General features: G+C 40.1%; 1 protein-coding gene across 1 annotated transcript in view; it reads left to right on the top strand.

Moving 5' to 3' along the window:
• Positions 1-15899, top strand: part of LOC149226455 (uncharacterized) — a 547178-nt gene that overhangs the window by 27802 nt on the left and 503477 nt on the right. Inside the window, exon 2 of the mRNA XM_089377496.1 lies at positions 7188-7363. Within this exon, the coding sequence (XP_089233622.1) occupies positions 7188-7363 (176 nt within the window). The remainder of the gene's footprint in view (positions 1-7187; positions 7364-15899) is intronic.

Here is a 15899-nt window from a genome sequence, read left to right as displayed (position 1 = left end):
TAATGAGTCGATCTCTATGGTGAAGTGCTTGGCTGTAAGAAGAATCATGGGTCCAAATTGACGCTGGAGGATGATTAAAGAGCATTGCATAGATGTTGCATAGAGCAAGAGCGATGTCTGCTGTAAGAATCACTTTTTGGGTAGCCAAGATTGCGACCTGCGGGAACACCACCAACTATGGAGCTAAATTGAGCCAAATATGACTTTTGATTTTGATCTCAGATGGATGCCATAATGCGATCTGCAAATTTTTTATCGGTGTGTGTGAAGTCTGCAAGACTCTGCTACCTGGGTGAGTAATAACTTGTGAACTAGCGACGATGGCAGTGGCGTGGCGGTGTTTTTCATCGCTTCTTTCTGCTTTGATTTAGTGCTCGCAGAAACTGGTATGGCATGTTGCAATTTTTTGCTGCAATTTGAATTTGCCCGTCAGTTTGGATCTGGGTTTGGAGGCACTGCATTCTTTTCGTCTGCGGGTTTTCCTTTTGATGGATCGGTAGTGCACCACCAGGGCCCCCCTTTATCACATGATTTGGAAGTTGTTATGTTACTAGCATTTTTCTCATATCCTTCCGAGATTGCATATTTTTCTGACTTTGCCGGCGATCGCCAAAATGTCACCATAAGGTTCCTGATGATGAATTGATGACACAGTTGATACTGCAGCATGCAAGTAATTTGGAACAACATTTTCAAGATAATAAATCTGCACGTCCTGTGCCCTGCCTTCCACTGATATTATTGCCGGTTCTCTACTTGGTAATGATTCTTCAGCATTTGTTTGATGTTGCTTTTTACCACTTTGGATTTACTCTGAAAAGTACTGAAGATGGATGAATAAAAACTTCTTGACCACCTCTAATAGTTCGATATTTTCCTGCTTCACTTGAGATCTCTAATCGGCATGCATGTATAAAGAATCCTGAAGTAACCGCCTTCCTGATTACCTGTGTGTTTCTTCCACATGAATTTATCTTTACACATAGCCTGTGAATCAATTTCCTGAGTTGATTTTCTGATTTCTACGACCTTTTTCATAGCCCGATTGTTTATTAAGTTTTTGTGGCACCATTGAGAAGACTAATTTGACTGTAAAAAGCCCTCATATACATTGAGATGCGTTATATGGTCTCCCTCTGCAGCAGCAAAGCGGTCCTTCACTTTATCCAATGCCTTTTCAATTCCCTTGCTAGACTGAACTGATAAAACTGCTGCAATAATAAGAACTTCCTCACAACAGCCCATTGAGCTTGATGAGAGCAGCATCTTTGAAATCATAGGCTCCAGAGAACTTCAGCAACTTGAAACCCAGTTGGAGATGTCAACTTGCCGTCTTCATCTAAGACACCTATTGCATAAAGAACCTCCAGTGCCCTCCTCAAATGATTCGAGCTTTCTCCTGCACGTAGATCAAATCGCCAAAGTCAACTTTTTTAAAGCACTCTTAGTGGAGTAATATTTTAAAGGTTTTGTGTGGGAAAAAGTGCATTTCCAAAAACGTGAATTCAAGTGATTTCATAAAGTTTTAATAATTATTTTAATGGGAAGTATGTAAAGGCATTTTTAAAGAGTGTTTATAAAGTCCTTATGGAATTTTAAGGAGACATAAGGAGTATTTCTAATTCTTTATGTAATGGAGTGATAAGTTTTGGAGAGATAAGGTGAAAGTATTTTGAACTTTGGAGCGATAAGGTATGACTTATAAATCTTTGGAGTGATAAGGTTGTAACTCGTGGTTTGAAAAGTTCCTTTTATTTTTGAAGACAAGTTGCTTCAAGAATTTGTTAGCTTGGCATTCTCATTGCTTGAGAAGGTGAAGGTTGATGTACTCCCATATTTAAATAAAAACATATCTTTTTGGTGGTGATTGTGTCCTAGATCCACCCGAAATTGAATAAGGGGATCTTAGGTACACCATGTGTATGTTTGTGATGGCGCATGATTCTTGATATTGTTTTTGTTTTGTGTCTAGTTTTGACACTAACCTTCCTGTGGTATCTTTCTAATATGGTACACACAACAAATTAGCGAATTGCATGCACATAATCAATTTCATTCAAGCTTATGTAATCAAGCAAACTACAGGCAATCAAGAAGCAACAATACATAATCAAGTTGTCAAAGACATTTCTACATCAACAATTTTTGCAGCCATTCAACAACAATTTTTTGGAAATTTCACTTGCACCATTTTTTTTAATAAGCTCAATACAAAACTATAACTTGCAAATCATAATTTGTAAGTTGGATTGTAATCAAAGACAAATTGAGTTGAATTGTAAGGGTGCATTCTCGGTTGAAACCGACACCCGAGCTTTGAATTGATAGGGAATCAATTAAACCCAGTGAATCCATTGTTTTTAACTGAGTCATTCAAATCATTGTAAGCATTTCTCTTGGGTGCATTTTCGACAGTGTTCGACACCCTTCTTTTGATCAATCAAGAGTGTGAGTTCAAGAAAGTGCAAGTTTCACAACATCAAGTGAGCCTGAAACTGGTTGAAGCAAGCATCAAGCGAGCGAGTTCTAAAAATCCAGCAAGTATTAAAAGCAAGCAAGCGTGAGTTCCAACAAGTTCACATGGCGAAAAGCATTCAGTTATTAAAGATTCTTAACAATTTGATCCTCTCAACTGTTGAAGACATGGTGCAAATCAACAAATCAACTCTTTTTGATATTCAAGTGCATCTTCAACATGCACATGAAATGATTGAGTTTCTTCAAGTGGAGTCGCAACTACAAAGAGATGAGTTGCAACAAAAGAGTGATGTTTCCAAGTCTTTCATCCGTATAGATGAAGATAAAGATGTTGATTCCAAGTCATTGATCCAACCAACTTCAAGTGTCGAAGTGGTCCTTGATCCAGTTCAACTTTCTTCCAAACCAATCATCAAGCCATGGGAAGAACTTCAAAGTAACAAAAATCGACAAGGATTAGGATATGACAAAGATGAAAACAACTTGCATATCCCTGATTATTCTAAGCCGATCAAGTTCATCAGTGCAGGATTTCTTGATCCAATAACATCAACAAGCCATGAGACAGTTGTAGACAAACAGAAGTACATGCAAACTGAAGTTGCAGTCAAACCAAAATGCCTTCATTGTCAAAGAACCGGTCATCTGGAAGATCAGTGTTTTGATCTCCATCCTTGTCACCATTGTGGCAAGTCAAATCATTCATCAACACAATGTAGCAAACAACAACAATCAACCAGATTAAAGATTGATTATGCATGGATTGATCCCTGGGAATGGTCATCCATAGTGAGAAGATTGTATAAGTTTTACAATCGAATTCACTCACACATATTGCAGCCAACAGTAAAAATGAAGATGGTACTCTTGTGCAGTTGAACGAGGGAGTACACTCCTACACCTGAAGGGGGGGTGTTCAGAAATAATTTGAAGAAGATTGTCTCTCCTTTCAGCTGACAAAGGGGGGAAAATGTCAATGAAATTTTCAGTGGTTTGTCAGACTGAAAGTCTCGACAACATCAACGAAGCAGCCAGTGGGCATTTTCATCAGCGAGTGAGCATCAACAAATTCGCCAGTGGGCGATCGACAACAAAGTCAGCAGTGAGCAGTTTTCAAACACAGCAAAAGCAACAGTGAGTTGTTTTTCAATGTCATCAGCGAGTGGGCGTTCTCTATATTTTGTCAGTGGACAATGGATGCTGATTGCAAGCAAAGGACAGATGGATCCTTTTGCAGCTTGGCACGTGATGGAGTTGTCAAGCGACATTCAGAGATGAATCAGACATGCAGTTGACTCATGTAGTTTAGGCTTAGTAGGTAACAACGCCAAAATGTTATCACATAATCTAACAACTTAGTGCAAATGCTTCACAAGGTGCTAAGACTCATGGATGGATTGTTGGTGATCCTTCCTAGAGGTGTAATAGGGGCCTACAATCACACTAGATATAAGAGTGGGATAAATATGGTGGCCATTTAATATAATGTGGACTAGTTCTACAATGTTAGTTATTATTAAACAAGGCCCCATTAGGTAGTTAGCATTAATGCATGTAATCTGGTTCGTTAAAGAAGGCTCACTAGGTAGTTAGCCTCTGGTATCTATAGATAAGGATGGAGTCCTTATTGAGCAGGTATGATAATATTATTTTATTGGAGAGCTTATCTCATTGGGAGGTTGCCCCCTTGAAGAGGCAAGTGAATGGGAGTTGATTCTTATGTAAAAAGGATCTTGTTAGGCATTGCCCTACCTTAAGGGTATTTTTATAAATAAGTATTGACAGATTTCTTGCTCATTATTCAATATCTTATGTGTTATGTTGCACAGGGACCCATCCCCCACCCCCAACCACACCATTCCCCCCCTAGAAAAAAGAAAAACAGAAAAAATCTGCACCCACCATTTTAGAGATTGAGGGAACCCAAAGAAATGTGCCCTAACTGTTGGGGACTTGGGGACTTGCTGACCATTCCCGTGATATTCCAAGCAGATTTCAGGGATGTTCCAGGCAGATTTTGGGGACATTTTGGGCATGAATATTTAGTTTTGACAATGGACATTGATGACTGGACAATGATATTTTTTCCCATCCTTCTGTTGTTGTTTTTTTAATGATTGGCGGAATCGGTAACGCATTGGCTCTCATATTCATGTGACACAGGGTCGATCCCCGACGGCTGCCACTATAACCTCCAGGTGCAACCACACTGCCCCCAAGAACGATGCACGGGTAAGTCAAGGTTTGAATATGTGACCTTCACAGTGGCATGAATGCCTTAGGAGTACGTTCGCTGGCCAACAAGCCGCACCGCTGGGGGCTCCCATACATTTTTTTGTATTATACTGGATATAAATCTGAATCTGTACATGTTGCAGCTGAAACCATGAGTTTTGTCTCATGGGTTTTGAATTTGGTTTTTGGTGATTTAACTATTATTTTTTCAGCAACAACATTACACGCAAAGTCTCTGTCAAAAAACCAGGTGCTGCAACATCTCAATGGGCTGACCCTTGTGGTTATTGCTCTTGTTCTTGTCATTTTGGGGATTTCTCATATTTTACATATTGTACATGGGTGTCCAGGAGTTATTCAAGTTCAGTTCTTCCACCATCCCAACCACAAGCATTGTGAAAACAATCAGATAGCAGTGACTTGGATTGGATGCTAAATGTTTGAATAAACTCATATTCAGTCACCTTTTTAATTGGGAATATGAATCTACTCTCTTTATAAATGCATGCATGTATATCCCAAAGTGCTTTGTAGTGGTTTTACTTTTTAGTACAACTGTACAAATTTGCAGAACCTGTTTAGAAGGGAAAGCCATTTAACATAATCATCATTAGCAAGAAATGTGAGGAAGAAAAACTGCTATAGTGAGAGTCATTTGCCTCATAGACCCTTCATGGACCTCAATGCTAATTGAAAATAATTGCACTTAAGTTCTCTAAGGCTAAACTGGCTTTTGCTCATGTCGAAGGGCCAATAATGGATTGTCACTTGGCCCTTTTCTCAATTGCCGAAGCTTTTTTAGAACTGCAAAGTGTAAGGGCTGTGTATAATACTATATAACATATATTATTATGCTTATAAGCAGCTACAAATGTTTATGGTGAATTCCAAATTTTTAATATTTATTTTTTTCATGAATAACATATCTCAGGGAAACTGTTTGGGCACTTCCTCTCATTCCAAGGATGGTACCTAGAGTAAACTGGATTCTGCAGAAGCTCGAAGCTTTGTCAACATAGGGCTTGAGGCCATTACAACAATATATTCGTTAAGAGCTCAACATGTCACTTGCAGTAATTGAAACTAGGTATGGAGGATAACAATATATATATAATTGCCGTACACAACCTGCTGTCCCCTGAAAACCTTGGGGTTGTGCTCTCTCTGTCCTGAGGATGCCTACACCAGTCCTTGCCATTCTCCCGTCCCAAAAATTAATGCAACATAGGCTATGTGTGGTTGCATCTTCAGATTTAAGTTACACTACAGACTACTGAATTCAAAACTAAATTCGTCGATTAAGACAAGTCTCTCACATCACAGTTTTTAAACTGCTCACTTTCCTGATTTACCTTGATAATTCTTTTTATTATAGGGCATAGTGATGTAATGTTGTATTTGCTAGAAAATTTCAGGAACCTGTATTTATGTTTCCAATCAGCTTTGTTTATGTATTATTTGATACTGCGCAATTTGATACAATGCTAGAAACTTTTTTGCCCGAGGGGAAAAAACCTTTATATTTGATATTTCAAAGATTGAAATCAAATATACATTTTTGGGCCTTTTTGGCCCAAAGAAGGAACGATAAAGTTTCAGAGATGTCCAATCCTTATTACAGTCATCCCAGGCATTATAAAGCCTCCATTAGTGCTTCATAGCTTCAAAAATATGTAGATCAAAAATGCCTTTTCAGTCAATATGCCGATCTTCCTGATCCCTAGACCAGTAAGCCTATCATAAACTGGAGTATTCAGCAAGTCAATATAAAGACTGAGCAGATTCTGAAACGAGTTCATCTCCTATGACCTGTTCAGAAAGTGCCCCTTCCTGCAAGGAAATGGCATCTTTAGTGAGATAGTCAGCTTGAGTTTTGGATTGTCAAATAAAGTGAGAGAGTAATTTCAGAAAACTTTCTCATTACCTCCAAAAGCCTGTTCAGATTGGAGTAAGAACCAAATACTGAATCTGACATTTACTATTTGCCCAATCAATTGGCAATTTGGAATTTTCCAGAACTTATAACTTGTCAATTCCTCTATCTGCAGAAGATTTCATGAGAATCCATATATCACAAAATTTGTCTCTATTATTTGTTCCCTGCTCTACAGCATATTTCAGGGAAATAAAATGTTTTTCTACTAAAAAACGAATCTCCCCTGCACCATACATACCTGGAGTTCCTTGACAGGTTCTGTTGAAAAAACCTCCAGCCCTTTAGTAATTGACGTTATGCTCTTTTAGGTTTCTTTGGGCTTTGACCTTTGCTGGCTTCCAGTATCTCACATAAGAAAATCTTATCTGATGTGCTACCTGCCAAGGATGTAAATATATCAGCAGCTTTGCCAGATTTTTTTCTAAATTGAGTTGATATTTTTCTTTCTTATCTAGTTCTATACATTCTTTCCTGTGCCAAAAGGAGAGATAATGCCATTTCTAAAGTGTGAATTATCCATTGCTATCTTTCTTTACAGAACTGTCAGGTACAGACTTGCTTGCAGCCGACATAAAATCATTGAACGAATATGCCACTTATATAAGAGGTTTGTTCAAAGTTTGGCGCATTCCACTGCAGGAGTCCTATGACCCAGATCAGATAGCAAGTTATTTCAACTGCAGACCCCATGTCCTAGTGTTCCGGATACTTGAGGTACCCTTCATTATTAATCATTGTAGTTAGATGCAAAATTATAAATATTGATCTATTTATTTACTTCAATCTTGTTTTTGGCATGTCAAATGTAACTTCTGCTTGCATGGGAACTATAATGATATCTTCAACTTTAATATTTGTTTATTCTTCAAAAATTTGAAACAATAGCAGGTCAAACTGCTGAATGTGCATCAGAAGCCCGGAATGAATCTTTATATCTTTTCTTGTCTGTATGCTAACTGGAGAACCTTTCTGGCCTTCCCCCCCTGTTCAATATCTTTTTGACCCTGCCTCTTTCCCAATTTGCGATTTCTTTTTTCTCTACTCTCTCATGTATCACTATAAATTTACCCATCTTTTAACGGTCGTTAAAGTTTGCAAGTTGTCGCTTCTATAAAAACCAGGTCTGAACTAGTTTCTATGTTACTGCTTGTCAGTTTGGTTGGTTTTGAACTCTTCATTTGATTCATTTTTTCTGCTTAGTATCTATTTTGTCTTAAACAGATTGTAGGTAAGTAATTGTACGATTTTATTTATGTGTCATTGCAAGCAGTCAAAAGCAGTCTTCCAAGGTGTCTCCTGCGCATCCCACCAAGAGATACTGTGACGAACAGAGATTGTGCATACATAGTTAAATAATCCATAATACTTGGAATATAGTAAAAGAATCCATTTATAGGAGTAATAATGTATATATAAAGTGTATGAATGAATGATATGGTTGAATACAAGGAGGGACTCTATATACAGCTAGGAGGAAGTGCCCTCTCATAAGGAGTCATGTCTTTTGGGACATGCCCTTCCACAATAAGTTATACCTGTTAATCATTATTATTTATATTATCTTATACATAATTATGTTCATAACGTTGCCTTACCCTTTAGAAACTCTTTGTCCTCAAAGCATATTGATGAAAGCCCTGATATCTTTTTCTGCCTTGTAATGTCTTCACATCTTTCCCAATTCTTGGAATTATCATCTTTGATGATACCAGACGATATGAACTTCTAATTTTGGTATATAATTGTCGCATTGTGAAATGATCTATCGATCCCAAATCAATCTTTTGTGGAACTTTGCACTTATAAGCTTCCAAAGAAGAATTGTTATCATCAGGCTTAATTGTGTTGACATCGATATTCTTCAGGAATCAGAACATAAATCAATGGTTTTTGTCTTGATTGATATGGATTCCCTGACTGCTTGAGATGTCTGCTCTTATGATTTGTGTGTTGATAAGGAGTTCTTGTGTTATGATTCTCTTATAATGTACTTGTAGCATTTTACTTATTTTTGGCATATGATCTTCTTTGTGTATTGTTGTCACTGGTTTAATTACTGGATCTTCTCTTGGATTTTCTGTCGTTCAAACTGCAACATTTGAGTATGACTTTACTTCAATGGGATTTGGATTTGATTGATGTGAGGTTAATGGGATTTGTATTTGTTTCCTTTTTTTCAACTTGAATTTCCACATCTGAAGATTTTGATATTTCCCTCTCAATGAATTGTTGTACTTTGTTTTCTGTAATATTCCTAATTAGCCATGGCTAATTGGAATATTCGATTTTGTCCAAATTTTGCCTTCTATAGTTATTTGTAAATAAAAAAGTGAGGAAGGAGGATATAACTCACTTTTAGAATAAAAAGTCACTTCCTAGTAGCACAACGTTGTGACTTAAAGGGGAGCCAAGGGGGCCAAAGGGGGACGCAGAAATGGAGCCCATGCAGACACATGGAGGGACTGCGCAGGAGGGAAGACACACATGGCAAGAGGGGAATCACGCAGGAGGAGGTGAGCCTTGGGATTGAGAGAGGCAAAGGCTATAAATGAGAGAGGAGCCCCCTCATTTTGATCATTTTGTTATGAGCATTTGTGATAGTCATTTCGACTTGGAGCACGCTGGTTGTTTAGCTAGTCTGCAGCACTGTTTAGTGCATTGAGTGTCTCCGTTCGGAGATCTCACCCTTAGCCCCGAGGGACTTCGAGTGCCTGCTCGGGCAAGGTATTCCCATTGGCATTTCAGCAGTAGTTTCATCAGCCTTTTTGCAGCAGTAGTGGCAGCGTTTTGGAGGACTGCGCAACACTAGGAAAGGGACACAGTTCTGAAGGACTGCGCAATATTATGAGAGGGACGCAGTTCTGGGTTGAGGGTTTGCAGGAGCTTTGGTGCTGAGAGATAGAGCAGGGGATCAGCCCTTGCATATTGGGGAGTTTTGGCAGGGGTTTTAGGCAGGTTTCTGGAGCATCTCATTCAGTGGTAGCGCAGAGCAGTGAGGAACTGCGCAGAACCCCAAGGGGGTGATTTTCGGGGGTCGGCCATTCCACGAGAGCTTTCTGGGTTTCTTGAGTAGAGTCCGATTCCAGAGTTTCAGCCTTTTTTGAGGAGGGGAGGAGTCCCAAATCTTCATTTGATTTCTAGTAGCAGCCGCAACATAGCAGTTTCCCATCAGCTTGGACACAGATCAAAGGGGCCATTCTTTCGCTATTTTGAGTGTATTTATTCACTTGCCTAGTGCAAGTAGAGGTGCCATCTTCCTGATCACTTCTTGTACTCATTTCATTACTCAGTATAATAAAATGGCTTAGCATTCTCTCTGCATTTCTTGTGTATCTGCTTATGGTTTATTTGATATATATCGTATCATTGTTATTTGTATCTCTTGAGCATTCTCGGCTATTATACCATTTGTGTGTTTCTATTATACTCTTAGACAGAGTCTGGAAAGGGCCAGGTAGCCTCCGGATCTCATCCTCTTTTTAGAGGTGACATCTCTGGTAAATGCCCTCCCAGTCCATCTCTGGTTGGAGTTTGCTTGTGTTTGAGGTATATTCTTGATAAGGGATATTACAATGGTATCAGAGCATAGATCTGGCTCAGCCTGTGGAGCTAGTAATCTATGACACCGGGGGAAAAACACTATATCTGTTACATAGGATGGAGATACAGGGACTCTAAGCGTAGGTTAGAGAACACTTACAGAGAGGGAGACTGTGTTCTGGTAGTAGACGCAGAACAGGAGGAGCCTGTAGTAGACGCAGAGCAGAGGGAGCCTGTGGTGGACGCAGAGCAAGGGGCTCCGATGGCGGATGATGACGGGAAGAGATTTGCGGATATGCTCCTCAAATCAGTGCAGGATCTGTCGAGACAGATTGAGGTGATGGGGCAGAGATTCACGGCAGTAGAGGCTAGACAGCGTGAGAGTCCACGGGTTTTTCAGGTTGGTGAGGGATCGGGCGCATCCCACCATTTGCTAGAGCAGCGTGATACTGCGTAGCAGGTGGCCTCACATGCCCCTACACGCTCTACCATGCCCACTTTCTTGGCAGTAGACATGGGGGCCGTAGCCCAGCAGGAGGCAGAGCCCGGACATATGGGCGATTATTTTGCAGAGTACTAGGCCTATGGGCAGGAGTTCAGGGACGCCCTCTCATTCAGAGATTTTGTTCAGCTCCAGCGGGATAGTAGACCCCGCGACCATCACAGAGGGTATCGGCATTACCATGATGGTGACACCCACCGTGCAGCGAGTAGATTCCATTTGCCTACGTTTGATGGTTCATCAAACAGTTCGGAAAAGTCTTGGGTGGAGAAGCTGGACATTTACTTCCAGCTTAACTAGATGTCGGAGACAGAGGCCATCAAGGTGGCAACATTGCATTTGGATGGTGAGGCCCAGGATTGGTGGTTTCATGGGATGGTTACACTCGGGCACTCTACAGTGACGACATATGCTGAGTTTACCAGGAGATTGATGGAGCGATTTGACTGGAGGGATCCAGAGCAGCATTTTGTTGAGCTGACAAGGCTCAAACAGACAGGGAGCTCAAAGAACTACATTGCAGATTTCTTGAGGGTTTCTGTGATGGTGCCAGACCTATCCACGACACGGAGGGTCTATATGTATGTTGAGGGGTTAGCAGAGCCACTTCGGGGTCTAGTCCGATCCACTAGACCAGCCACACTCCATGACGCTATCAGTAGGACCCAGGACTTACAGGATGTCTTACCCTGGACTTGGACACCTTACCCCTAAAGACAAACTTTCCAGTCTAAGGGGAAGGACGTGAGGATTCCACCTCCAAAGGGGAATCCAGGACGAGTACAGCTTGACGATGATGCCAAGAGGGAGCTGAAGAAGAAGCGGTTGTGCTTCACATGTCGGGAGCCGTGGGCACCGGGACATAGATGTGCTGCTGGTAAAGCACATTTTATTGAGGTCTTCTCTGTGAGCAGTGGAGGAGAGGATGACGAGGATGATGGGGAGGCAGGAGATAGCCATGCCATACAGGGACCTTCACCACCTCCACCACCAGCAGCAGGAGGTGCATCTTTTGCACCCACCGGAGGGCCCTTGCAGCATTGCGAGGAGTTCCCAAGTATCTGATGCTATGCGTACGAGGGACAGTACGTGGCCAGCGGGTATCAGTTCTGGGTTCCCTTTTTAATTAAGTGACTAATTAAAGTCACTTTTAATCTGGGAAAATGGTAAATAACCCACCATATTTTCTTTGGCCACTAGAAGTCGCTTCTCAACATCTCATCTTGTAGATCTTCTCGTTTCAGTTCCAATGAGCTATTACACTAAGGTGTTTCGTCAAATATTATTCCTCCTGGAATGCCACTTTAAGCGTAATTAATTAAGTTATACTCAATAATAACCCAATTTTACAGGTATTATTAGAAAGCAACGAAACTAAAAACAAGCTGTGTGGAACTACTCCTGATGATGAATATGCCAAGCGAATGCTGTTAGATCCCATAAAAATCCCTCAAAACCCTTGTTGATGTAATCCTGCTCCTGTGACTTGGCCATCACATACCTTGGAAATTCATTATGACTATACTACAGAGGAAATTGAAAATGGGGACATTACAAGTCCTCTTGCCCCAAGATTGCTTGCCCTCAAGAAATCCGTATCTGATCGTTGCAGAGGCAAGTGTATATCGATACCAGGATCCTATACAAACCATTGTGTCACATGCCTCTGCCTCATCCAATCTGTCAGGCCAGGCAGTAACTCTCCAAAGGCAGAAAAACTGATTGGTGTATTATTCCATAGGTAACTCATTGTTATATACAATAGGGAGTGATTGTTTAGTTCATCTCCCGATGACTGTTCACCTTCCCAATTTATTTATTTACATAAAATTCCCAATCATGAAGATTAGGTGTCAACATTCCCCCCCTTAATCTGAAGGGATGTTGGTGAGTCCAAGCATCATTCTGAATCGTTCAAGCTTTTCCTTCCAAGTGCTTTGGTGAAGATGTCTGCAATTTGCTCATTTGTGGAACAATGACGGAGATGGATTGTTTTGGCCTCAACATGATGTCGAATCAGATGATATTTAGTATTGATATGCTTTGTTCGATCATGGAACTTTGGGTTCTTGGCCAGTTTTATTGCAGAGGTGTTATCAATCATGAGTGGAGTTGATTGTACTTGTTTTACCTGCAAATCTTCAAGAATTTTCCTGAGCCACACAATTTCTTTCGTTGCTTCAGCTGCTGCCACGTATTCTGCTTCTGTTGTGGAATCTGCTGGAACTGATTGTTTGTGTGATCTCCAGGAGACAGCTCCTGATCCAAGACTCATAGCATATCCTGAGGTAGATACCCCAGTTTCTTTGTCTCCATCGAAGTCTGAATCAGAGTATCCAATCAAGCTGAAGTCGTCCACCTGTGTATACTTGATTCCAAGGTCTTGAGTTCCCTTCAAGTACCTTAGAACTCTTTTTGCAGCAGACCAATGTCCCTCACAAGGGTTTTGCATGAACCTGGAGAGGATTCCAACAGTAAATGAAATGTCTGGTGTAGTGAGGTAGATGAGACTTCCTACAAGCTGTCTATACTTTGTTGCATCCTCAAATTCCTTTCCTTCAATAGATGTGAGTTTTAAGTTTTGTTCCATTGGAGTAGAAAGAGGATTGCACTCTGTCATGCCAAATCTGTTTAACAAATCTCCAATGTATTTCTTTTGAGAAAGAAATATGGATTTTGGATGTTGGGTTACTTCAATGCCAAGATAGTAATGAACATAGCCCAAATCAGTCATTTCAAAACTTTTCCCCAATTCCTTCTTTATGGATGCAAGGTAGCTTTCGTTGTTCCTTGTCATTAAAAGATCATCTACATATACCACAAGATACACAACTGTTTTGCCAACTTTCTTGACAAATAAAGTTGCATCATCAAGATCAAAATGATTGAAGTTGAGTTTCAGAAGATGCTCAGTTAGTTTTTCATACCAGGCTCGCGGTGCTTGTTTGAGGCCATACAAGGATTTCACAAGTTTGCATACTTTATGTTCATGTCCTTTCACAGCAAATCCTTCAGGCTGGGACATAAAAACATTCTCTTTTAGATCTCCATTCAAGAAGGCAGTTTTTACATCCATTTGATGGACTTTCCAACCGTTCTGAGCTGCTAGTGCAAAGAGTGTTCGGATGGTGGCCCATTTTGCTGTGGGGGCAAAAGTTTCCTCATAATCGACCCCTTCCTTCTGTGCAAAACCTTTTGCCACAAGCCTAGCTTTGTGCTTGTCAAGTGAGCCATCAGCTTTGTACTTGTTCTTGTAGACCCACTTGCAGCCAATTGGTTTGGTTCCAAATGGAGGATCAACCAGCTTCCAAGTGCCATTCTTTATGAGAGCATCATACTCCTTTTGCATCGCTTCTTTCCATTCATCATGAGAAGTAGCTTCTTTGAAGGAAGTTGGTTCAATATCTGTAGACAAGTTCAATTCACAATCATAAGTAACATCCATATCAACAGGTTAATTAGAGTCATCTACATCACCTCCATTTTGTCGGTTTGAATTTCTGGTTCCTGTTTTTCCAATTTCATCAGCATGAACACTTTCAAGTGTCTTTGTCAGCCACTTTGGGGGACCTTTCTGAGATGGTCCAGGCTACTCTGTTGATTGAGTTGGGACTGGATCAAGATTGAGTCTCCCAATTCTATCAATTACATCACTTAAAACATCATCCGTTGTTGGAGTTTCATGCAGGGGAGATTGTTCTTCAGAAGAAGATTCCACATGTTGATCTAGTATAGGAATCCCCCCTTCAAGATGTGGAATCTGATTATCAAATTCTTGAAATGATTTCGTTTTTGTGAATCTATCCAAGCGATCAAGTTGCCGCTCAACAACATTGTCAGATTTGGATGATTCAAGAAAAATGACATCTCTAGATACAACAAACTTTTTATTTACTTCATCATAGAGGCGGTATGCTTTAGAGGTGTTTGAATACCCCAGGAAGATACACTTACGACTTCTAGCACCAAGTTTGTTTCTATGTACCTTTGGTATCAAAGCATAACAGGTGGAACCAAAGATCCTGAGATGTTTTACCGAAGGAACATGTCCATACCACAATTCATAAGGAGTCTTGTTTCTTATAGCATTAGATGGACATCTATTCTTTATATATGCAGCACATAGAACAACATCAGCCCAAAACATTATCTTTACATTTTTGAAGAAAAGCATGGATCGTACCATATTCAAGATTGTTCTATTCATTCTTTCAGCTACACCATTCTGTTGGGGATTATAAGGCATAGTTGTTTGATGTTTGATCCCATGTTGGCGAAGATAGTGTTCAAATTCATTTGATGTATATTCTTTTCCATTATCAGTGCGAATAGACCCAATATGAGATTGTGCATCATTTTCAATCCATTTATGAAAATTCTTGAATGTTTGAAAAGCATCAGATTTGTTCTTCAATAAATAAACCCAACACATTCTGGTGTAATCATCAATAAATGTTATGATATATTTATTTCCATTTGCAGAAGGAACAGGCATTGGACCACATAAATCTGAATGAATGAGTTCAAGCTTCCTATGTGCTCTTGAATGTGAATCATGAAAAGACTGTTTGCTATGCTTTCCTAGAATGCAAGCATCACATTGCTTATGTTTCCTAGGAATTGTAGGCAAACCAGCAACACCATTTTTCTTCAATAAGCGGAGACTGTAATAGTTTAAATGTCCAAATCTAGCATGCCATAATAAACTTGATGGAAGTGTACCTTCTTCATGACGAGAAATATATGAGAAATGTTGTGCATGAGCAGAGGTTCCTTGCAGTTTGAGAAGTCTTTCTTCTTCTATTCCCCTCATGACAAGTGAGTGGTCAGATGCTTTTCTTACCTCAAGCTTGCCATCAAACATATGAATGGAGTGACCTTGCTGGCGGATGTGAACCAAGGACAACAAGTTTCTCTTGAGCTATGGGAGATATAGAACATGATTCAGAAGAAAGTCTGGAAGACCAGGCAGTTTAAGCCTGATTGTGCCAAGCCCTGATGGCTTGATTTTTGACTGATCTGCAAAGTATACTGCTCCATCAACATTGTCAGTGAAATCTTCAAAAAAATCTTTCCTAGGAGTCATATGACAGGTTGCTCCTGAATCAAGCAACCAATCATTTTTCGAAGAAGCAAGTGAAGCATTAAACAAATCTTCATTTACTCCAATGTTACATTGTGCCTCAATATAGTGAGCGGATTCAGGTG

Source organism: Pinus tabuliformis, chromosome J (assembly GCF_031772625.1).
Source record: "Pinus tabuliformis cultivar Carrire ecotype Pingquan chromosome J, CPIR1, whole genome shotgun sequence".
In the NCBI taxonomy this organism is placed as follows: domain Eukaryota; kingdom Viridiplantae; phylum Streptophyta; class Pinopsida; order Pinales; family Pinaceae; genus Pinus; species Pinus tabuliformis.
This window is presented reverse-complemented; position numbering and strand designations above follow the sequence as displayed.